The sequence below is a fragment of the Onychomys torridus genome, chromosome 12, assembly GCF_903995425.1.
Source record: "Onychomys torridus chromosome 12, mOncTor1.1, whole genome shotgun sequence".
Classification (NCBI taxonomy): Eukaryota; Metazoa; Chordata; class Mammalia; order Rodentia; family Cricetidae; genus Onychomys; species Onychomys torridus.
This window is the reverse complement of record NC_050454.1, coordinates 71,156,596-71,181,367: the sequence shown is the minus strand read 5'-3', so window position 1 is coordinate 71,181,367 and position 24,772 is coordinate 71,156,596. Positions and strand designations below refer to the sequence as shown.

The window sequence follows — 24,772 nt, the reverse complement described above, 5'->3', positions numbered from 1 at the left end:
GATACCTCCACCTGGACACACAGCAGATTCTGGGTCTAGATACAGGGCCCCATCTCAGACCCTTTTCTCAGAACAATAGCCATTTCTGGTGGCCCCAGGGAGGTCTGGTAACTCTGAGATAGTGATGGCGGAGGGAAGAACTCAAAGCTTGTCTGGAAGGAGGCCTTGGGTGAGGAGGACCAGACAAGATGGCTGGCAATGATAGCAGCTTCCTCCTGTGGCCACACTTCATTAAACGCCATTCACGTGAGGGTGCTTCTATCATTACAGGGTCTGAGGCACACTAGAGGTGTGACGTTGGGTGCCAGCAGACAAGTGTGTTAGAGAGGTAGCAATTGGAAGTGTGGGTTACCCAGGGCAGGTGTGGCAAGCAGGCCGCCCTGCACCAGATCTGCTGCAGGCTGTGTGGCACCTCTGCCTGCGGCAGCCTCGAAGGGCTGAGTGAGCCTCCCACAGCATCAGGCTTCCTGCCATGAGTCCTAATGTAAGCATTCTCCGGGATTTCCATCTGGCTCTGGACCACAGACAGAACAGAGATGGGAAAGGGTGTTTCCAGTGTCTGTATCCCACAGAACTCCTTCCTCATAAACGTGGACAAGGGCAACTGGCTAACTGTATGAGCTCAATGCATTTTTATTTATACTTTTACACCTACATATAAAATATGTGGTAAAACAGGGCCACCCTAAGGACCAGGTGTCTCCAGACTTCCAGCCTTGGTCCTTAGGGTGGCACCATTGGGTGGTGATAGGCAGGACCTAATGGGGGTGGGGTTGTGAGACATTCTCGTGAGGAGATTGTGAAATCCCAGTTTCTCTGCTTCCCCTTTCCTTCCTGTCCAGTCACGGAGAGCAGCACTCCACCACACAGTCCGGGTCATGAAGCCCTCAGCAAGCAATAGGCCACTGGTCATGGGCGAATTCTCTAAAACTCTGAACCAAAATAAACCTTTCTTCTTTTTAAGTTAATTGTTTCTGGGTTTTTGTTGCAGCAAGAGAAAACTAAATAGCATAAATACCTGCAAAATAACATTCACCACTTTAGCTGTTGACTCAAAACAGCCCTCACTTCAAAAGGATTCAGCGATTCATTCTGAGCTAAATAGGAGTGACTCAGGAACAGATTTGGGTGGGCTCAAAAGACATGTTCTAGGGTTGAGAAGATGGCTCAGCCATTTGAGAGCACTGACTGCTCTTCCAGAAGACTTGGGTTCAACCCCCAGCACCCACATGGTGGCTCACAACCATCTGTAACTCCAGATGTGGGACTCTACACCATTTTTTTTTATCTCCATGGACACTGCACACATGTGGTGCACATACATGCAGGCAACACGTCCATAGACATACAACAAAATATTAATAATAAATTAATAACAAAAGTATTAGCTGGGCATAGTGGTGCATGCCTTTAGTCTCAGCACTCTGAAGGCAGAGGCAGGCAGATCTCTGAGTTCAAGGCCAGTCTGGTCTACAGAGTGAATTCCAGGACAGCCAGGGCTAGCCAAAGAAACTGTGTTTTGAAAAAATTGTAGAAAAGGACATGTTCCACCATAGAAGCAGCTATTTTGAATTTCATTACTTTTGTAACAATGATAAGTCAAGGTGTTTATCATTAAACTGGCTGGTGCACAGGCTGGGGTCACCACACCATGGAGAAGCCTGTTATTGGTCTCAGATGTTAGTTGGGGACAGTCTTGGTCTAGGCTGGTAGAAGCCACTAGTCTGCTAAGGATACAGTTTAAAGGTTTATCCAGTAGCCATAGCGTCAGTTTAGGCACAGAGACAGTGGAGGACATCTAAGGCTCATAACTGGCTGGAATTCATGTCTGTCATGCATGAAGCCCCGAGTTCCATCCACAGCACCATGTCAAAACAAAACAAAACAAAAGAACCCTTGGTTTTAATGATATTTCAGGACTATTATATTAAGCAGTGAGTAAGGTAAACACAATGCTATGGTGTGTGGACATTCTGTCAAACCCTTATAAGTCTTGACTTTCTTTTGGAACAACCATTCCTGTTTGGGACTAACTTATGGAAGGTCTTAGCATTATGGCCTGGTTTGAGTCTCTCGATAGATAAGAGTGCCACCATTCTTAGGCCTAAAGGCGAAGTCGCTGGAGCATCATGGGAGTCTGTCAAAACATAAAGGTGTGGGTTGGTTTCCATCCATCCGTTGTTAGTGACTCCAGCCTGAGTGAGCACTGGGTGTTTGGTCACTCCCCCTGCCTACTCTGAGCAGGGGTCTCAGGCACACCCAGCAGCTGCCCAGGGACAGTTAGCAGTCAGGGAAGATCATGTAGGGAACACCTGACTTCTAAGTGAAATAAGCTAGTCACAAAAATATGAATATTGTCTGTCTCCACCCCAGGGATGTTTAGAACAGTGAAGTTCGTAGAGACAGTGGGATGGTCAGCACTGACACAGAAACAGGGGGAGGGGAGTTGCTTAATGACTCCAAATGTTCATTGGCGGTCACAAAAACATTTTGGAGGGCCGGGCAGTGGTGGTGCATGCCTTTAATCCCAGCACTCAGGAGGCAGAGGCAGGTGGGTCTCTGTGAGTTTGAGGCCAGCCTGAGCTACAGAGTGAGTTCCAGGACAGGCTCCAAAGCTACACAGAGAACCCGTGTCTCAAAAAACCAAACCAAACAAACAAAAACCCACACATTTTGGAGATAGAAGTTGGCATACCCTCAGTGCCCAATGTGAGTGACTCTATACACTTAGCGGCAGAACTATGCTCTTAGATGATTCTGTGAGCTGAGGATCCCAGAATAAAGAAGAGCCACACCTGGATCAAAGTTTCTGTGAGGATGAGTAACTGGTCAGAAGTTCATGACTGAGGGAGTTAGAATCTTACAGCTCCAGAGCCAAATTATTATTATTATTATTATTATTATTATTATTATTATTATTATATTTTTAGTTTATTTTGATGTGTAGTAGTGTGTGTCTGAGTGTGTGTATGTGTGCATGAGTGTGGAGACAAGAAGAGGTGTCAGACCCCCTGAAGCCACTCAACTTGGGTGCTGATGTCTAATCTCAGGTCCTCTGCAAGAGCAGCAAGTGTTCCTAACCACTGAGCTGTCTTTCCAGACTTCCTGGGACCATTTTCCATCCCCTTGAGATTCCTTCACTGGTTCCTCTCCACCTGACCTAACGTGTTTTCCCATCACATATCGTTCCCTGAGAGCTGGAGAGATGGCTCAGTGGTCAAAACATGTGCTGCTCCAGCAGAGGACCAGAGCTGAGCTCCCAGCATCCAGCTCAGGTAGTTCACAACTTTCTCTTACTTCAGTGCCAAAGATTTACCACGCTATTCTGGCCTTCAAAGATATCCGCACTCATGTTCACACACACACACACACACACACACACACACACACACACACACACACACACACTTTAAATATAAAGTAAGATCTTTTAAAAACAAAATAAATTACTTACTACTTTTATCTTCTCTCTGCTCAGGACTTCCTAAGAATGTTCAGTGAGTGCTGAGAAATCAACACGTTCTCTAAAGGGCGGGGATGGAATGTAGGCCGTAGAGTGCTTGTCTGGCACACAGGAAGCCCTGAGTTCCCTCTGGAACACCAAATAAACAATGCACAGTGTTGCACACCTCTAATCAGCATTCAGAAGGCTGAAGGAGGAGAATTCAGTTTGAGGCTAACCTTGGCTACACAGCGAGCCCCTCCTCCCCGTCCCCCCTCAACTCAGGGGAAAAAAGTCCCTTCAGAACATTTGCATCTTATTGTCAGCGCTGGCACCCAGCAGACACCAGTGTTCTTCAGATGCCCCGTCTCGGCCTCGGCCTACCTCCAGGGAGGCCCATTTTCCATGACTCCATCTCAGCTCATGGGAAGTCTTTCCATGGGACGGAGGGTGCAGATGGGTCAGAAACTGTCAGGCCTGAGGAGACTCAGTGAAGCCTGTGGCCCAAGCACAAGGACCTGAGTTGCATCCCTAGGGTCTCCACAAAGAGCTGGGCACCGTGGAAAACCCAGAACCTCAGGGCTGGGGAGGCAGAAACAGGCAGATCCCAGGGGCTCCCTGGCCAACCAGTCCAGCCAGTCATCAAGTGCTGCCACGTATAGTGAGAGACCCTGCCTCAAAGCATAAGGCAGAGAGTGGAAAAGGAGACACTGGATGTCAGCCTCTCATCTCCACATGTACATACATACACACATACATTCAAACAGACAGACACACACACACAGATACACACAGAGACAGACACACACACACTCAAACACAGACACAGAGAGACAGACAAGACACACACACACAGATGCACACAGAGACAGACACACACACACTCAAACACAGACACACAGAGAGACAGACAGACACACACACACTCAAACACAGGCACACACACACAGAGACAGACAGGCACACACAGAGAGACACACACAAACACAGACACACACACACAAATAAAAAAATAAAATGAGACACAAAACTTTTAAAGATGAAACAGACTCTAAGCTGCTGCAAGCTCACACTACCACCCGCCAGGTGCTCCCTTCCTGTCTACACCATTGTTGCTTGGGATGAAGGGACCAGGCTGAGCCATGCCCAGGACCATCTGCCCAGCAGAGATTTTTCACAGCATCCTCTCTAACATGACTGATGAGTGCCGAGGGAGGTTCCTGAACACTTAGATTGATTACCGTAGAGGAGCTAATGGAATCAACCAGAAACTCAGTGGTTCTCAGCATACCTTGACATCCCAGAATCACACCCTGGACTCCTGAAGGGTCTGGAGCCATTCCTAGCCGGGCCAGGTCTCTGCACCACCTTGGAGGTCTCAAGGCCAACATCTCCCACCTCTCAAGAAGGCTGTCTTCTCCCTTCGGCTCTTACCTTCAACTCCCATTGTACCGCCCCTCATTCAGCACGATGCCCCACTGACCTACCTACTCAGTACCGTTTCCTACCTACAGACATCACCTGAATCAGCCACTAGGCTAAAAACAACCAGAAAAGGAAGTTGCTCCTTCCTCAGAATTCACTGGCCCTTTTCAGTATTGGGAAACCAAATTGCTCAATAGGGGAAAAAAGTCCAAAGACGTGGGGACAACTGTCAGGTGGACAGTTCAGAGTACATGTCACTGTGGCCGCAGTTGGCATGCAGGGGACCTTTTTACTCATTGACAGGAGTCTGGTGACTTTTCGAGAAGCCGACAAATAAAGCCAGAGCCGGGAGGTCAAAAAAGGGTGACAGAGCAGTGGAGCGGGGGACACGTCACCTGCCGGCCACAGAGACCCATTAGTCGGCCATGTGTAGATGTCTCGGGTGTTCTTGTTCCAAATGCAGATATGACATTTCCGGTTCATCTTGAATGCCTGCTTCAGCAAGGCCACCTGGTAGGATGCACCAGATAGTTAATGTTAACCAAAGGGCATGTGTGCCCACGTAGGCTGTACTCAGAGACCGTAATTGACCAGACAACTGTCTCTCAAACACCCTGGCCTTGAAGCTTCCGGCTGGTGAATGAGGCAAAGCTGGAAGACCTGCCGTGTGCCTGTGGTATCCCTGTCGCTATCTGAGTCAGAGCCAGCTGTGTTCCAGAGCAGCGAGGTGGATGAGACTCAAGGTCTTCTGTGAGTGAGTTGGAGTGACGGGCGTTGGCGGTCATTTCTCTCAAAAGCTGGGCCCCTCCCTCAGGTGTGTGGTGGGTGAGTTGGAGGCAGGTCAGTGACCTGGAGAAAGGGAGCATTCTCCAGGTGAAAGAGTCATTGTGGTCCTTGGGCCTGGGTGTCTCTGGGAACCATAAGACACTAGGACTGGGGGCAGCCAAGATGTTGAGGACCCAGGGAGAGCAGGAATCTGGTTCCACAGTATCTGGGCAAAGCTCTCTCTTCATTGCTGGACCTCAGTTTGGGAGCAAGGACTGAATCCGTGGGATGTTCAGGACCTTGTGTCAGCTTGGGAGCTTTACCATGACTGTTTCCTCCTCCTGCTCTGACTCCCTGTGGAGAGAGTCAGCTCTGTTCAGAACTGCTACCTGAGAGCATCCTCCTCCTCCTCCTCCTCCTCCTCCTCCTCCTCCTCCTCCTCCTCTTCCTCCTCCTCCTCACAGGAACCTCTCTGTGACCCCCAAGCACACACACATACACTTGGGAGAAGGAGAAATGAATCGGTTCGGTTCCTCTGTCTGTCTGTCTATCATCTATCTATCTACCACCTATCATCTCTCTGTGTGTGAATGTGAGGATGTGTGTGTTTGAGTGTGTGTGTGTGCACATCCATGGGGAGGCAAGGAACTATCCACCTTATTGTTTGAGGCAGGGTCTCTCATTAACCTGGAGCTCACCAATTAGTCTAAGCTGACTGGCTAGAGAGCCCCAGGGACCCACCACCTCCCCAATGCTGGGTCTTTAAGCTCTGAACTTCTTGCCTGGCTATTTTAATGTGAGTTCCAGGCATCAAACTCAGGTCCTCAAGCTTGCACAGCAAACACTTGACTGAACCATCTCTCCAGGCTTTTTGGCAGTCTCTTAAGAAGGATTTAAAAAATGGCGTAAAGTGGAAAGATTCTGTGCTAGTTTATATAAAATCCTCCACTCCCTTGAGCCCCACATCCTTAGCAGCTGTCTTCCCAAGTCAGGTGACAGAACTCTGGACAAGGTAGAAAAGGAAGCAGGATTAGCATCCTGAGAGGGTCTCCAAACTAGAGATATCTGGGGTTCTGGCTTTTAATTCCCATGGAGAGCTTTCCATTTTTGAAGGTTTAAATCCTTTAGGTACTAGGTTTGGATTTGAAGTTGGTAAACTAGAGCATCACCCACAATGGCGGACCCGAGGTCCCCATCTGGGTCTGAGGCTGCCTGTGGGCTCAATGCTAACTTGTGCCTCTCTCTGGCTGGCCCCTGATCCTTAACAATGATTGAACTGGGCATTCAGGTTTTCCCTGTATTATCTCGGCATCTTCTTCACAGCTTAGGAAGCCTCTGCCTCGAGGTGGGTGGCGATGAGTCAGGCTGAGCAGTTGGCCTCCAACGACTCAGGCTGGGAGGCAGTGCTGGCCTCTGCCCTTATCCGGATCCCTGTGATCCACCAATCTTGGAACACTTCTTGTATTTTACATACTAATCTGTGCAGTGAGATCGATGCCTCATGAGGCATCTGTGGAGAAAACTACACAGGCAAAGAAAAACAAGTTCATCTTTGGGAGCCATGAAAACATTACCGATCTAGTGACTTTTCTCGTTGCGGTAACAAAAGCAGTTCACGGCAGAGAGGGGTTTACAGTTCGAGGCAAAAAAGCCATCACCTCAGGGACATGAGGCAAAGATGAGTGCTGCTCCCTTTCACATTCAGACAGTGCTCCCAGCCCCTGGAACAGTGCTCCCAAAGTTCACTATGAATCTTCCTCCTCCAATTAACCTAAACCGAGAGACTCCTTTGCAGAGACATGCAGAGTTTGTTTCTAATATTGGCTCTGGTGCTGTCGATTGGACAATAGTAACCATCTCAATTACTAACAAGTATTTCCTGTTGCCCACCTTTTAAAATAGTTATTTATTCAGGCAGGACACGCATGTGGAAGTTACAGGACAACTTTTGGGAGTCAGTTCTCACCTTTCATATTGAGGCAGGTCTCTCTTGTCCCCGATGAGACACTGTGTACTCCTGGACAGCTGGATCAGGGCGCTTCTCCTGCCTCCACCTCCCATCTAGTCATAAAAGTACTGGGATTGCAGATATAGGGTTCCAAATCCAGACTCTGTGTGGGTTCCAAGCGTAGAACTCTGGTCCTCCGACTTACGCAGCTAATGTTTCTCTAAGCCATCTCTCTAACCCTGATTTGGGTGTGTGCATGTAGATAAAAAAAATCAATGAAGTTTAATATGTTCATGTTGTTTGTTTGTTTGTTTGTTTGTTTTAATTGTTTTCTTGTCTACATCAGACCAGATCTCCTGTAGTACAGAAATAGATCAAAGTCAAGCTTGTACCAAGGCCGTCCTGAGTTTCAGACAGTGGATCTTGCCAGCTCAGGAGTGATTCTTGGCCCTTTCAACCCAAGCATTCCTCCGTCTGCCTGATGTGCGTATTTCTTATTCAGGCAGCGAGTCCCCACACTGTTTGCCAAGACCATGAGCTTTCGGGGGGCTCAGCCAACAGCAACAGCAAGAGGGGAGCTCCCGCCAGGGCCATGTGATGGCACTGCCGAGTCTGAACAGGCAGTCCGATGGCTGCCCCTGCATCTTGCTGTTGAGTGACTATAAAGAGAGGAAGAGAGGAGGAGGGTTGCCAGCTTCACTCCCAGTGGGTGGGCCATCATGGTATCCCACAGCTTCTCCAGGGCAAGAGAGACATGAAAACTGTGACAGGGAGCCCCGGGTCTGTGTCCACTGACCGCTCCCGGCCACCGGAGGCCGGCGACAGCTTTGTCCCAAAAAGCTTCCGGTGCCGTCCAATGGACAATAGGAACCATCACGATTACTAACAAGTATTTCCTGTTTTCCACTGTTTAAAGTATTTATTTATTTAGACAGGACGTGAATGTGGGGGTCAGAGGACAACTTTCGGGAGTCAGTCTCATCTTTCACCCTGTTTAGGCGGGTCTCTCTCATCTCCCAGGCTGTGCTGTGATCTCCTGGACAGCTGGATAAGGGAGCTTGGACTATATTGACGGAGGTATCCAGGCTACACTTAAGGAGAAAATAAGCCCATGAAGCCATATTTTTTATACCACAGAACACTGTGAGAGAGTCCCTGCTCCTTTCAAACTCCCAACCAGATGTTCTCGGCTGTGTAATAAGAGGAAAACCCCAACACACGCCCAAGGAGCCAGCCACCCTGTGAAATGTTCACTCAGCTGTGAGCACTGCCGGTTACTGCCGCCATCTTGAAATTCCCAGTCATTTCTGAACAAGGATCTGTGTTTTCATTTGTAATGGGTTCAGCTTGAAAGCAGGCAAAGGTAACACCTAGCACCCAGTATGCCTCAGAGAAAGTGCATGCCTTGATCACTGTGTACACATGAAAGGCAAGCCAGAAAAGCCACATGCTACCTTCTCTCTGGGTCCTTGAATTCTACAGGGAAATCTACAATCTGAAATCTCATCAGTGACTCAGTTAACTTTAAACTTCTAAACATGTAAAAGGTATAGACAGGGCTGGATGTAGCTCAGTTTGTAGAGTGCTTGCCTGGTATGCATGAAGCTCTGGGTTTGGTCCCCAGGACTCTACAAACTGGGTGTGGTGGTACACACCTGTAATACCCAAACTCAGAAAGTAGAGGCAGGAAGATCAGAGATTCAAGGACATCTTTGGCTACAAATCAAATTTAAGGCCAGCCTGGGTTATGTGAGACTGTCACAAAATGAATCAGTTAATTAATTTAGTTAACTGAAAAGTCCACATATTGAAGTAGCATCGGCTAGTAGAATGCCTGTTCCAACCTTCTGCACCATAAGCCAGGCCTGGTTGTGCCTGTCTGAAATCCCAGCACTGGGCATCGGGCAGCCTCAAGAGTGTCAGAGTCCATCCTTGGCTGCATGTAAATTTGAGGCCAACCTGAGCTACGTGAGACCCTCACCAAAAGAAAGAAAGAGAGAGAGAAAGGAAGGAAGGAAGGAAGGAAGGAAGGAAGGAAGGAAGGAAGGAAGGAAGGAAGGAAGGAAAAAGGAAAGAAAGGGAGAGAGAGAGGAAGGAAGGAAGGAAGGAAGGAAGGAAGGAAGGAAGGAAGGAAGGAAAAAGGAAAGAAAGGGAGAGAGAGAGGAGGGATGGAGGGAGGAAGGAAGGAAGGAAAGAAGAAATCCCGTATTGCTTTAAATGTTAACTTCACCCAAAACACTGTAACAAGGGCACAAATGATACCTTGGACCAGATATCTAGACATCCAGAGAACTAACACCACGGCCACAACCCTGCATCATCCCATCACCCTGTCTTCACTAGCCATTGTCTGGTTGCCCAAGGCCATCAGTCTCAACGTCTGTCTCTCACCCTGTCAGCCTCACCCACCTGGTCACAGCTCTTCCAGCATCTCAGCCAAGTGTCACAGTCTTCTCCTCTTTGGTCTGCCTGCTCAGCCCAGTCACTTAATGACTTTGAACTTGAACTTTCCCACCCTTCAATGAGAATAACAAAATGCACATTGCAGATGCTTAAGAACCCACCACCGGTGGAAACACAAGGTCCGAGGACCAGGGACACTGGGCACTTTCACCTGAGGAGTCCCTAACCCGGACTCAACATGCAATCTCAGAGAACGAGATAGAAACAGCTTCCACGGTGTTTCATTTAACATCGGTAAATCTTTGCTTTACATTTTCATTTGCACATTTGTAACTGTGGCCATATGTCCCCAGTTCAATGTTCAAACGAATAACTTTCAGAAGTTCACAAAATCCACAGGCCAGCTGTGTTGTCTTACCCTTGGAGGCTTCCAACCCGGCTGTGACAGAATCCTGTGGCTTGGTTTGGGGTTTTCTCTTCCCTCCCTCCCTCCCACTCAGCTGTATGTCTGTCTTGATCTTGGTCCTAACTGAAGGGGGCCCCACTGAGCTCTAGTACATTTCTTTTTTTTCTTTTTCCTGTTTTTTTTTTTAAGCTGAGAATTGAACCCAGGGCCTTGTGCTTCCTAGGCAAGTGCTCTACCACTGAGCTAAATCCCCAACCCTGCTCTATTACATTTCTAAGGTAAAGCCTGGTCAACCACTGAGTCACCTTATCCACACCTGGCCCACACCCCAAATTTGGGTTTTTATGATCTATGAAACCAAGACATGTTGATTTAAGGAAAACTGACAGTGATTCAGACACTGTCAAAGGGGGTTGTGATGGGACTGGAAAGATGGCTTCCTGGTAAAAAGCACCTACTGTCCTTCACCGTATCGGGTGAATCATACTGTATTAACTCCAGTTCCAGGGGATCCGACCCCCTCTGACCTCCATGGGCAACACACACACACACACACACACACACACACCACGGTGCAGGCACACATGCGTACACATAATTAATAATTAATTTTTTCAAAAGAAAGGAGAAAGAAAAGCAGACAACCAACCTAAGAAGGACAGCCAGCCAGTGGTTGGGTGCAGGCAGCAAGCTGAACACATACCTTAGCCTCAAACTCTTCCTAGGTTAAATTATTATTATTACTGTTATCATTATTATTATTATTATTATTATTTAATGTGGAGAAGCCTAGTCATTTGATCCCTGTGTGGGTCACTTAGACAAAGCCTGTCTTTGAACTTCATATCTACAGGAGATTTTCCAGATCTTTCTCCTCGTTTTCTGTCTTCCACATTTAGGGACACGAAGGCAGATGCTGCTTTGTTTAATGTAGTGACCAACTCAAAGCCACCAGATTTTTCAGCACTCTGCCCTGGAGGAGGCTCACTCTTGTATTCAGACTTGGGTGTGTTTTTCTCTAACTTCCTGGGCTAAGTAGACAGCGCTGGGGGGGGGGTAGCTGGAGGGAGGATGAGTAACTGGGGTTAGTGGGGAGTAGTTGGAAGAAGGGGGAGTAGCTGAGGAGGAGGATTAGCTGGAGGAAGGGGAGTATCTGGGGGAGGGGGAGTAACTGGAGGGAGGGAGAGGAGCTGGGGACACTTAACGAACAGAAATTGATTCTAGAAGTCTGGGACCCAGGCTTCTCAGGGGTGCTCCTCCTGAGGGCTGTGAGGGGCAGCCTGTCCTAAAACTGTCCAAGCTTCTGCTGGCTGCTGGATCTGGAACATTCTGGGCTTCTAGATGCATCACTCCAAACTCTGCATCAATCTATGCACCATGTTTTCTCTTAGACTTCCGGTGTCTTCTATCTTCTCATAAAGACACTCATCTTGGCCTGGAGAGATGGCTCAGCGGTTAAGAGGGCTTTGCTCTTATAAGGCAGGTTTTTGAAAAATGAAAAATAACCTCGCATATCTATGCAACTAGGGAAAAAACAGCTATAAAAACAGGTTTTTTTTTAAACTGAAATTCAGTTATTTCATCCTAAAAGGTTGACGATCTACATTCTTAAAAATTATTCATCTAGTATGTTATACATGTATGTATGTGCACATATGTGGGAGGACGTGCAGATAGACATCAGGGGACAACGTTTGGATCCCAGGGATCAAACTCAGGTCCCTCAGGCTAGGCAGCAAGCGCCTCTACCCACTGAGCCAGTTTGCCAGCCCTAATCTGTATTTGTAAAGAATTTGAATAGTGGGATGATGCCTCCTGGGAAACGCTTAGAATTCCTGTGATCCAGGTGACTTTCGGGGCTTTACACCTAATCTGGTGGCTCTTGCAGCTTACCAAAGTAGAAATGACCTCTGAGGTCCTGCACCCCGAATTGGTTTTCATCTGACCACCATGAGCTTTCCAGTTTAGAAAGGACGTTTTCTTTACTCGAGTGTGCAGACATGGGGTTAAGCTACATCGTGTCATTTCTGTGTGACTGGGGAAGACAGCTCCCACAGGTGTCCCGAGTGAGCACAGTAGGCTCGATCATGTCGTTTAGCTCTGCTTGCGTAATTACCTGCCTGTGATTCTCCCAGACCTCGGGAACGGCCTAGAAAATCCTGTCAGTTTAAACCATCAGTGCCTGCAAGGCTTACAGGAAACTTGAAGTTATAGAAAGTGTGGAGCTGTAACAACTGTCTCTAAAACTCTTTAGGGTGCAGGGAAGCCTCCTGAAATACACACACACACACACACACACACACACACACACACACACACACACACTCACACACACACACATGCAAGACCCCATGCCTTCACCTTGTCAGATGCCGTGCTGCCCACCTGGCCCACTGAGGGCTTTCAGAACCTTTGTCTTGGACCTGCATCTCTCCTGCAAATGTTTCCACAGGCCTGTGGGGAAAACAGTAGCCCATAGGGAACTCCAAGTCAGGCTGGGTGAGCCAGTGCACACAGCTCCAGCAGCAGGCAGGGCCTTCCTAGGCAAACAGCAGTGCGGGGGAGTAGCCTTCCGCTGCAGCCCGGGAGGAGAGTCACGTGCCTTCCAAGGAGTTTCAGTTACCACGTTCTCTACAGAATGGACAGCCTTAAAGTGAGGATCGAGGCCAGCAGCCGCTGCTGCTACTATGGGAGAGAGAGGGGAGCTGGAGGTGGGGGGAGGGGGCTCATTAACACGTCTTAAATTAGAAAATCCTTTAATTAAAAATAGCAACCTACTGATTTCTAAAATTAGCCCTCCTTGCTTTCCATAAATACACACTGAGACCTCCCCAGACTGGTCCACTCACCAAGCCTGTGGGCTCAGGCCGGCAAGCTTTCCTTATGGTCCTTAATGAGTAACTTCACAAGAAAGGGTTGGATAGGCTCTAGAATTCAGGGTCAGGGGTCAGCCAGGGAGCCCAGTGTAGTGCCACCTGGAGCAGCTGAGGACCGACCTGACTCCTGCTTTAGGGAATTCCCCACCCTGGGCTGCTTGTTAGCAAGGCAGAGCTGGGCCGAAGCTGGGCGGGTGGGGGCTATACCCTGTTACAGAACCTAAGCTCCTGGCCACCTGGGAATCCTGTCCCTGGGCAGGAGTCAGCAACCTTGATGTCACATCAGCTCTGAATTCCAAAGCAGCCTCTGGGGTGCCTGAGAAAGTCACCGCCTTAGAGACACAGCCACCCAAGGCTGTTCTTCCAGTCAAAACCGGTACACCTTGACGCGTGCCAGTCGGTCCAAGCTGTGTGGATAACATTTGTCATCTCTAATTATTGACCACACAGTAGGAAGGTCCAGGTGTAACAGAATCACCAGAGGGTAGACAAAAGGCAGAACTTCCTCGATGTGTTTCCCATGAGTAGGTCCCAGGAGGCATTCAGAATGGGGGCTCCCAAGTGCAATTCCCTGGGGGTCTCCAGGAAGCACAGGCTGCTGGGACCTGCATCTCTCTCTTCCAGATCTGTGGTCCACCCTGTGAAGTCCCCCAAACCATTTTATTTTTAGGATATGTTAATTATCATACCAACTGCCTATGGAAAAGTATTTGGGCGACAGAAATAAGTACATTGAGATAATATTTAACCCAGTTCCCTTTTCTCACCCTCCCTCTCCTCCTCGGCTTTATTAGGCCTCCTGCGGGCACCTAAGGACCAGACCCACCCCTGGGGACCTGGGCGCTGCCCGGCGTGGCTAGCGGGAGCCCTTGGCCATGGCCAGCACAGCCGTCCAGCTCCTGGGCTTCCTGCTTAGCTTCCTGGGCATGGTGGGAACGCTCATCACCACTATCCTGCCACACTGGCGGAGGACGGCCCACGTGGGCACCAACATCCTGACTGCCGTGTCCTACCTGAAGGGGCTGTGGATGGAGTGTGTGTGGCACAGCACCGGCATCTACCAGTGCCAGATCTACCGCTCGCTGCTGGCGCTGCCCCGGGACCTGCAGGCAGCCCGGGCACTCATGGTCATCTCCTGCCTGCTGTCGGGCATGGCCTCCGCCTGCGCTGTGGTGGGCATGAAGTGCACTCGCTGTGCCAAGGGCACACCCGCCAAGACCACCTTCGCGGTGCTGGGGGGCGCGCTCTTCCTGCTGGCCGGCCTGCTGTGCATGGTGGCCGTGTCCTGGACCACGAACGATGTGGTGCAGAATTTCTACAACCCGCTGCTGCCCAGCGGCATGAAGTTCGAGCTCGGCCAGGCCCTGTACCTGGGCTTCATCTCCTCATCCCTGTCTCTCATCGGGGGCACCCTACTCTGCTTGTCCTGCCAGGATGAGGCCCCCTACAGGCCCTACCAGGCCCAGTCCAGGGCTGGGGCCACCACCACGGCCACTGCCCCTGCCTACCGCCCACCAGCAGCCTACAAGGACAACCGCGCCCCCTCGGTGACCTCAGCCTCGCACAGTGGGTACAGGTTGAATGATTACGTGTGAGTTCCTTCCCAGGCCTCCGCCAGGGCTGCTGGGCCCCGAGGGACCGCTGACGGATGCAGGGGGTCGCAGGGATCCACGTGCATGTGTGGAAGTGAGCCCAGAACACAGGGAAGGGTGCTCTTCAAAGCAAAGACTTCTAAAAAGTGCTGTTTTTGTATTTATTCTGTGTATTTATGTGAGTGGTCTCATAAGCGCTCAATAAAGAGTGACTTGGAAGCTCGGCCCGTGGGGTTGGTTTGCGGGCCCAGGAACAAGCAAGCCCCTTGGAGGCGGGTCTGTGAGGGGGACAGCAGTAGGTCCTGCATCAGGTATGGAAAACCTCATCTGAGCCCTAGGGATTTGGAGCACCCTGGTTATGCAGCCACACTCAGGATGAGGACCCCTGAGCCTGACACTGGAGCGCTAGCCTCCACTAGTGCATGATGGGAAAATCTGAGAAAACCGATCGCTGAGCCCCACCCCCAGGAAGTCACAGAGCAAAAGTAAAGAGGTTGCTGTCTACCTGCAAAGCATTCTCATTTTAAAATAATGTATTGGTGTGTGTGTGTGTGTGTGTGTGTGTGTGTGTGTGAGTGAGAGAGAGAGAGAGAGAGAGAGAGAGAGACAGAGAGACAGAGAGACAGAGAGACAGAGAGACAGAGAGACAGAGGAAGAGAGAGAGGAAGAGAGAGAAAGAGAGAGAAAGAGAGTCTGTTTCTGCCACCGTGTGGGACTTGGGATCAAACTCAGGTCACTGAGCCTGCCCAAACACCTCTCCGCACTGAGTGATCTTGCTGGCCCAATAGTTCCCACTTTAGTGAGCTAAAAAGCGAAGGGTGTCTGGTGCCTCCACTATGCATTGGCCAGAAGTTCAGTTAGGAGTGCTTGGCCCCCAGAACTTAGTTGAATTTACTAGACTCTTTTCTGGGGTGATCAGTCCTAGTTGTCATGACAACAGGTTCTAGAGGGCTTCTTCAACTAGGAAAAAAAAAAAAAAAAAAACTCCTAGAAAGTTGGGTGGGGCTTGAAAGCTTCCAGAGCCCTACTGTCTGTCCTTTCTGGTTTCAGTCACATGACCAGAGAGCTGAATAATGTCTCCCCCAAGCTCCCTCCCACAGCCTAACCGTGGTTCTAGGCTCCCCTCCTTGCTCGGCCTCAGCCTCGGCCCCAGGCTTTGAGTGTGGAGGAAAGATCCACAAGAGAACTACAATGGAACAGGGGAGCTCAGTGGCTCTGCCTGGGGAGACCCTGGACCATGATCACAAAGGTGAGAATAAATATCCAAACGGGAGGTGAGAGGGGGCTCCCTACCCAAGTCCTAGACTCAGACAGGCCTCAGGGAACTTCCTCACCCCTGGATTAGCTACTTTTCTAATAATAAACATACCTGCCAGTGACTGGGGATGAGGCTCCATTGGAGAGTGTTTGCCTAGCATGCACCAGGCCCTGGGTTTGGTCCCCAGCACCCCATAAAACTGTGTGTGGGGATGTCCCAGAAATTAGAAGAGGAGATGGAAAGATGAGAAGTTCTTGACTACACAGCCTGTCAAGGCCAGTCTGGGCTGCATGAGACCCTGTCTCAGAAATGAAAAACAAACAAACTGCCTGTTAAGATGCAACTCAGGGCAATGTGCTTATTGTGGCTACGGTCTAAGCGTCCAGTCCATCACGGCAGCGGGATGGTGATGCAGCTGGTTACATGGAATCCAGTCAGGAAGCCGTGAGGGAGGAATCCTGGTGCTCAGCTGGCTTTTTCCTGCTCTCAGTCCGGTGCCCACAGGACAGTGCTGCCTATGTTTAAGGCAGTTTTCCTTCCTCTGTTAACCGGTCTTGAAAGTTCCTCACAGACATGTTAATCTCCTAGGGCAGTGCTTCTCAACCATCCTAAAGCTGCAACCCTTTAATACAGTTCCTCATGTCGTGCTGACCCCAACATGGCAATATTCATTCCTACTTCATAGCTCTGCTTTTGCTGCTGTTACGGATTGTAATGTAAATATCTGCTACGTGACCCCATAGGGGTCATGACTGGCAGGTTGAGCATCACTGTTCTAGTCAAGTTGACAACCAAACACTCCCTGACGTCAAGCTTTGTCCTGATATTGCGGGGCTCTCTAGACCCTCAGGTCCCCAAATGTCGGGGAGAACCCAGCTGCTGTTTCTAGGCAGGCAGAGGCTCCTAGGGGTGGTCAGAGCTGAGGAACCTCTTTGTTTCTTGCAGCCAGTCCGACCTACAAACTCTGTCCATGAGCCTCACAGGGATCTCCTGGTGTCTCAGGGTCTCTATGGCTGTGACAAGACATCATGACCAAAAGCACGTTGGGGAGGAAAGGGTTTATTGGGCATACACTTCCACATTGTAATCCATCACTGAAGGAAGCCAGGACAGGAACCCAAGCAGGGCAGGAACCTGGAGACAGGCACTGACGCAGAGGCCATGGAGGGGTCCTGCTTACATGCCTGCTTTCTTATAGAACCCAGGACCACCAGCTTAGGATGACACCACCCACAATGGACTGGGCTGTCCCCTATCAATCACTAATTACAAAAATGCCTTACAGCCAGGTCTTTTGGAGGCATTTTCTCCATTGAGGTTTGTAGTGGGTAGCCATTCCAGCCTTGGCCTGGAAGTTCCAACCCCCACTGAGGCTTCGGTAATGGTCACGCCTACAAGGCAGGGCTGAGAGAGGACGCTGAAGACCCAGGATCGAGAGGAGAGGCTTCTCTTGGTTCCAGGACCCTGGACGCTGGAGGTAGACCGAGCAGAGTTCTCCAGAGAACACCGCCAGACTGCGCCATACCTTTGTCAGACCCTGCAACCTATCCCTTCATTTGTAAGTTACCCCACAAAAATAAACCTCCCCTTTAACTACGTGGAGTGGCCTTAATAATTCCACCAATAGAGGTTCCCTCCTTTCCAGTGACTCCAGCCTGTGTCAAGTTGACATTAAACTAGCCAGCACACCTGGCAACATGAGGTAGCTAGTCAGATAAGAGTAAGTTTGGAGGTCCCTGGGGATGGGCCCTCCCTCATAATCAGCAGCTTGTAAAATGAGGAACTCCACAGAAGGAGAGCTGTGTATACAACTACGTGATTACTGCAGAAGTAAAGGGGGGCTGGGGAGATCTGAGTTTGTCTCTGGCCTTGGGTAGAGATACAGTGATTCTCAACCACCTGGTCACTAAGGATGTGGCTCAGTTGGTAACATGCTTGCCCAGCATGCATGAGGCCCTTAGTCCTAGCCCCAACATAGCTGAGGGTCACCGTGTATGGTAACACTCACCTGTCACCCCAGAATTTGGGAGGAGGCAGGAAGAGCGAGGCATTTACTCTCACTCTGGAGAGCTCAGCACTTGCCGTTCTTACAGAGGATCTGGATTCTGTTCCCGACACCCACATCATGGCACACAACCATCCGTAACTCCATTCTAGAAAACCAACACCCTCCTCTGATCTCAGAGAACACCAGGCACTCATACAAGCGTGCAGATAAAACACCATAAAACAGATAAATCTAAAAAGAAAAAAGAAAGGCTATCCTTGATTACACAGCAAGTTCAAGGCCAGCCTCAGTTGCAAACGATAAAACATAAATAAAATTCTTTGAAAAATGCAAAAATAAATAATAAAAAAAACGAAAACTCCTTGGATGATTATTAGATTACTATACAGCCAGAAGCACTCTAGTAAAGAAAAACATGCTATAGTCCCTTTCTTAAGAGTTCATCTAAATGGGTCTCTCAGTCACCCAGGCAGGAAACCAGACCTCAAGCAAGCTGCCTGACCTAGAAATGTTCAGGACAGGAGAAGGTGGGCTGGAGAGACGGCTCAGCAGATCAGAGCACTTGCTGCCCCAAAAGAAGTTTGGACCCCAACACCTACATCAGGCAGTTCATACCAGCCTGCAACCACAGCTCACACATGCACGTACGCACATGCACATGCACATAGAATAATAAGTCTAAAAATAAAAAAAAACCGTAGAAAGTGGATTTGAACCAGCACTTGAATCTGGATGATGAGGCAGGGCTGTATGTCAGCACCAGCACAGGATCCCTCCAGCCTAATCACCATGGGAATCCTGACCAGCACATAGGTGGTTTGCGGCTGTATGCGGAGCTTCCCAGAACTATCATTCATAGATCATGGGGGTGGGGTGAGGGGTGGGGGTCCCGACTACATAAGATGAAAGGTGACATCAGGAGAAACAGAAAGTGACACGAGAGATCTACCCCAGACCTAACAGGAAGTGGGTCTGCCCTACACCTGGCCAACTAAACCTGGGAGTAGATCTGAGGAAGACTGGGTTTCCTCCTGCAGGTAACAGCATGTCCCAACACTTTCTCGTTTTTCATTCACCCCCAGGACAAGTGTCTCTGCCCCTCTAAGCCTCTTACAATTAAGGCTATCACCATGGAGTAGATGCCACGCCATGGGTAGATTCCACCTCCTGCTCAAACCTTCAGGACTAGGTCTTAACCAAGATTGACTCCTTTGAGGCACCACACAAGACCTCAAGTGTCAGAATGAAAAGGAAAGATGAGTCAGCCTCAGACGTGTTCCAGGAACCCATTGTTACAATGTGGTATGAGTTACAGCGCTGCCCCTGTGGACTGAGAAACGCTACATTTGGTTCTCTCTGAACTTGGCTCTGATCCTGAGAGGTCCTAGTCAGCCAAGCTTTCTGGGTCCTCCCTCCTCAGTTCAGGCTGCCTAGGGGCCCTGGCAAGAAAGAGCCTAGTTTCAGAAGTGAGAGACCAGCCTATATATGCACAGGCCCTGATATCTCCTCCACCTACCCTGAGGAGAGACACTGGAGTCTTCCACCTCTGGATCCCTGGAGAAAACACCCTTTTCTCAGTGGATCTCGAGGAAGCCATATCCTCCCATGGGTCTGTGCCCTCGTGTACTGGCATCTGCCTCCCCTCTCCTGGACCTCATAATGCTCTCATGGGTTGGGGCTTTTGAAATCTAAGACCTCTGACATCTCCCTGAAACATCCTAACTTCACGTTGGCTGCAGTGACCTCAGTGGTAAGATGATAAAACTAAAGCAGTCCAGAATTTGTACAACAGGCATTTACCTTAGTGATAAACCAGAGACAGAACCAGGCTTTTGACCTTCAAACTGGGTGCCTGGGTCACAGCTCCAGGTCAGGTTCCTCTGGCTGGGGTTGGCATGTTCCACAGACTGAGGCGGGAAAGAGAACACAGCCTGAGTTTGAACCCCAGAAACCCACAAGGTGGAAGGAGAGGACTCCTGAAAGCTATCCTCTGTTTCAGGGGTCATGTGTTACCTGAAACCCTTACACACACACACACACACACACACACACACACACACACACACACACTTGCACACGCGGACGTGGAATGGCCAAATGGTCCCCATGGGGGAGAGGAGAAAATGAGTATGGTATGACCGCTGAACTGAACGGGTTTATCTGAGACTTGAGGTCTGTTTCTAGCTGTACCACAGGAGCTCAGGGCATGGCTCAGCTGATACAGTGCTAGCCTAGCATACATGAAGTCCTAGGTTCAATCCCCAGCACCCCCTATACCGGGCATTGTGGTACATACCCAGTACTCGGGAGGTGGAGGCAGGAGGGTCAAGAGTTCGAGGTTCAGAAGTTCAGTCATCCTTTGGCTATGACTGGAGTCTGAGTGAGGCTTGGGATACCGGAGACCCTGCCTCAGAAAATACATAAATAAAGGTCTTAGAGTCCTCAGACTTTCTCTCCTTAAGAGAAAGGAAAAGAGAAAGAAAGCGGGACAGAGATAGAGACAAAGGAAAACATTGTAATCTGAATTTTAAAAAAACAACAGTCTCTTACTGGGCAGCTGTCCAAAGGAAAACATAGAACTTCATCTAGTAAATTATTTTAAAATACACCAACAGGCTCTGCAGGTGCGTGGAAGGGGAAGGCATTAGTAAACCGCCCATTTCCTGCCGGAGAGGGGCCAATGGAGGTCACCCCATAAATCACACCCCCCCAGGCTAATCACCTGCCTCTTCCTCAAGTCTCCTCCTGCTCAGCCAGCCTCACACAGGCAGGTAGGCAGCCCAGCACAGGTCTACCTTAATTCCGCTCTTCGGAGGGCCTTTCTACTGAAATGCTCACCACCTTCCCCGGCGGCTGGCAAGCCTGGCAAATGATTAACTGGCTGGAGTGCTCCCTCTGCCAGGGCAGCCTACCAGCTCCTGCCCAGGGCATCAGCTGCCTCCAGCTTTGGGGGGTCTGGAAATTCTTTAGTCATCTCAGGCATTTTTCCAACATAAGGCATTTGCATAGACTTCTCATCTAGCCTAGTAACTAGAAAGAAAAACAAGAAAGGTTTTGGTCCAGTAGCTTCAACAGGTGTCTGAGGAAGTGGAGGCTTGCCTTGGGTGGGTGTCCCATGACCTTGTCAATCATGAGCTGCATGAGCAAGGGGGCCCTGGGAAGTGACGTGGGAATGGGAAGCCTAGGGGCTGTCCTTGGGGGTGCTCCACCCAGACCCTCCCTCCTGTACTTACAGCCACACACCTTTGGTTTCTGTCTCTTTTTAGTTTTTGTTTTTGAGACAAAGTCTTGCTATGTAGCCCAGGCTAACTTTAAACTAAATCCTCCTGCCTCCGTGTTCCCAGTGCTGGGATTAATAGGCCTCCACCATCTCACCCAATGATCTCACATGTTTTTATTTTTACAAAATCAAAGCTGATTAAAGCCGGGATGAAACAGCAATGAATAAAATGTAAAAGATGAAAAAATCAAGTGTGGACAAGGAGGAGCAGCCACAGCTTACAGCTGTGGAGATGAACTAGGGTGATGACCTTGGAGGCAGTGATAGGGTGTGTTCATCCCAGTGGCCTCTGTGGTGGACACTTAGAATCAGGATGGGTTTTGTTGAGCTCTGTGCTCACAGCTCACAGTGCTGGCCCATTTTCCTCATCAGTCCATGGACTCTGCTGTCATGGTTACATTTTTATTCCCACGGCCTTGTGCATTGTAGTTGACCAACAAGCCATCTGAGGCTGAATGTAGCTAAATGGCTTTGTGCTGGGCAAAAAGGACCACAGCAAGTAGAAAATAGGCCTCTATTGCCACAGGTTACTCCATGGCGGGCCGTCAGGTAAGGTCAAGCCTGAAGCAGAGATGGAAGGAAGCAGAGATACAAGTAATGCATTTTTAAAGATTTATTTTACTTTTAATGTGTGTGTGTGTGCGCACGCAAGTGCAGTTACATGCAGAAGCCATAGAGGGCGTCAGATCCCCTGGAGCTGGAGTTACAAGGGGTTGAGAGCTGCTTGGCATGGAGCTAGGAACTGAATTCAGTTCCTCTGCGGGAGCAACGTTCATTCTTAACTGCTAAGCTCCCCCTCCAGTCCCCAAATCCCCACAAATCCCAAAAAGTGAAATAGAAACTACAGGCACAACCATTTTGAAATAAATAAAACTGAAAGTAATAATGTTGAAGCAAAAAAGAAATTAAAGCTCAACCTATTGGAAATGTAGAAGCAAAAGTCTCAGCCTCTCTCTCTCTCTCCCTCTCTCTCTCTCTCTCTCTCTCTCACTTTAAAGAGGTGCTCAAATACAGTGACAGCCTATCTAGGAAGTTACAATAGCAAGGTTACTGTATGAAATCCCTACCAGGTGGGCAAAGCTGAGGCAGACTGGTAATCATAGGTGTGAACGCTTCACCAACTACACATCAAACACTCTGGGGGCAGCATGAAAGTTCCTACAAAAACAAAAACAAAAAACCCAAAAAACCTCAGGAAGAAGAGGAAGGAAAGACTGATGATGAACCCAACATTTACTGACTTCTGAAGGGCAAAGTAGAAAGTCGAGACCAGTGTGTTTAGAAGGCGGGTGCTGAGGAGAGCGTAAATAACAGTTAGCAGCGAAAGCCAGCAAGGCGGCCCAAGGAGGAGAGGGGCTGCCAAGTGTGAAACAAGAGCTTAGCCCACGCCTACAAGCTGTCCACTGACCCACACACGCACTGTGGCACGTGCCTGCCCACACATGTGCACTATGCACACGCATACTAAAAAAGGGGGGAAAAATGTAACTAAAAACGCTAAATTTAAAAAAAAATACACATGGCGCTGGAGAGATGGCTCAGTGGTTAAGAGTACTCTTCCAGAGGTCCTGAGTTCAATTCCCAGCAACCACCCGTTGTGAGATCTGGTGCCCTCTTCTGGCCTGCAAGGATACATGCAGACAGAACACTGTATACTTAATAATAAATAAATAAATAAATAAATAAATAAATAAATAAATAAATAAATAATCTTAAAAACAATACACACACAAGAGCTGAGCAGCGGTGGCACAGGCCTTTAATCCCAGCACTGGGAAGTCCACGGAACGCCAGGGTTCTAGTAATACTGTACCACTCTTCCCACCCACTGAAAAGTCAAACATACTTTTACTGGGCATATTTATATGTGACCTTTGTTTCAATATTTTATTAAATTTTACATCAGCAGTTGTAACAAACTGACCTGTTTGGGGACTATATTTGTAAGGGCATGTGTATGCGTATGTGTGTGTGTGAAGAGAGGGAGCAGAGCTTGATTTAATTAGCTTAGTGTGCTGACCAGAAGGGATTAATACACTGAGTTATGCAGAGGAGAAATCAAAGTAAATTATGATTAATGACTTCAGGCCATAGGGCCCAGCTAGCGCTGGAGAAATAAAAGAGCCTGGAGACACAGAAGGCCCCAGGAGCAAGTGCTCAGACTGCCGTGGGAGCCACCACACAGTCCCACAGCTGTGACTTTGAACCACCCAGAGAGGTGTGTGTGGTGTGCAGCCAGCTGCAGCAGCTGAAACTAATTCCCACTGTGCTGGACAGCTTTCTGTCAACCCGACATGAGCTAGTCATCTGAGGAGGGAGCTCGTTTAAGAAAATGCCTTCAGGGGCTGGAGAGATGGCTCAGAGGTTAAGAACACTGGCTGCTCTTCCAGAGGTCCTGAGTTCAATTCCCAGCAACCACATGGTGGCTCACACCATCTGTAATGAGATCTGGCGCCCTCTTCTGGCCTGCAGGGGCACATGCAAACAAAACACTGTATGCATAATAAATAAATCTTTTAAAAAAGAAGAAAATGCCTCCATGAGATCGGATTTGCACAAGTCTGTAGGGCATTTTCTTAGTGATTGGTGGAGGAGGACCATGGCGGTCCTGGGTTCTATAAGAAAGCAGGCTGAGCAAGCCAGTAAGCAGCACCCCTTCATGGCCTCTGCATCTGCTCCTGCCTCCAGGTTCCTGCCCTGTTTGAGTTCCTGGCCCTGACTCTCCTCAATTCACCCTTGGTTGTGGAGCTGGGCCATAAACAGACTGAGGAGTGCTGCTCTGAGGAACAGCCTTTGCAATCAAAGGTGGGCAGGTCCACCCACTCCATCCACACCGTTTGTCTTAGCTCAGCAATGTTGTCCTGGGAACCCGGGTCGCAGTCGCATGGCCCCAGCGGTTGAGTAGAGGCAAGCCAAGCCAAAGGGAGGATGGAGACAAGTCTGGCAGCCTGGGACTCAGGAGGGTAGAGGTGGTTCAGGTCCTTCATTTGGGGCTGGGACACTTGCCTAGCAGGGCCTGAGTATTACATGGGTCTGTGGCTAGCTGGACTGTTTCTTCCATTTGTCCAGCTGCCAGAAAACGGGGGCCCCAGATAAACCCAGAGTGCTGGCCTTAGAAGAAAAAGGAGCTTCATGGGCAGGGGCCAAAAGCACAGGCCCTGTTTTGTCCCCCCTGCCAGGTGGCTCCATGGCTCTGCCTCCTGGTTTCCTCCACCCAGGGAAGTGCAGGGGTTGGCAGCTTCTAGGTCTGAAGGCCCCCTCTCTCTCTAAGGGTGCTTAGCCTGGAAGAGAAAGCCCACAGGAAGTGGAGTTGTCTTGAGTGCCGGGGAGGAGTGTGGACTGCTGTGTAGGTCTCGGCAAATGCAAGCT

General features: G+C 49.4%; 1 protein-coding gene across 4 annotated transcripts in view; it reads left to right on the top strand.

The window, feature by feature from the left end:
• Cldn14 (claudin 14) overlaps positions 1-15,401 on the top strand; it is an 87,788-nt gene extending 72,387 nt beyond the window's left edge. For 3 of the 4 annotated variants that reach the window (XM_036204191.1, XM_036204193.1, XM_036204192.1), the window contains one exon: positions 14,060-15,401. In XM_036204191.1, coding sequence (XP_036060084.1) covers positions 14,141-14,860 — 720 coding nt within the window. In that variant the 5' untranslated portion in view covers positions 14,060-14,140 and the 3' untranslated portion in view covers positions 14,861-15,401. The remainder of the gene's footprint in view (positions 1-14,059) is intronic. The other variant, XM_036204190.1, reaches the window with a different exon arrangement.
• The last annotated feature ends 9,371 nt before the right edge of the window (positions 15,402-24,772 follow it).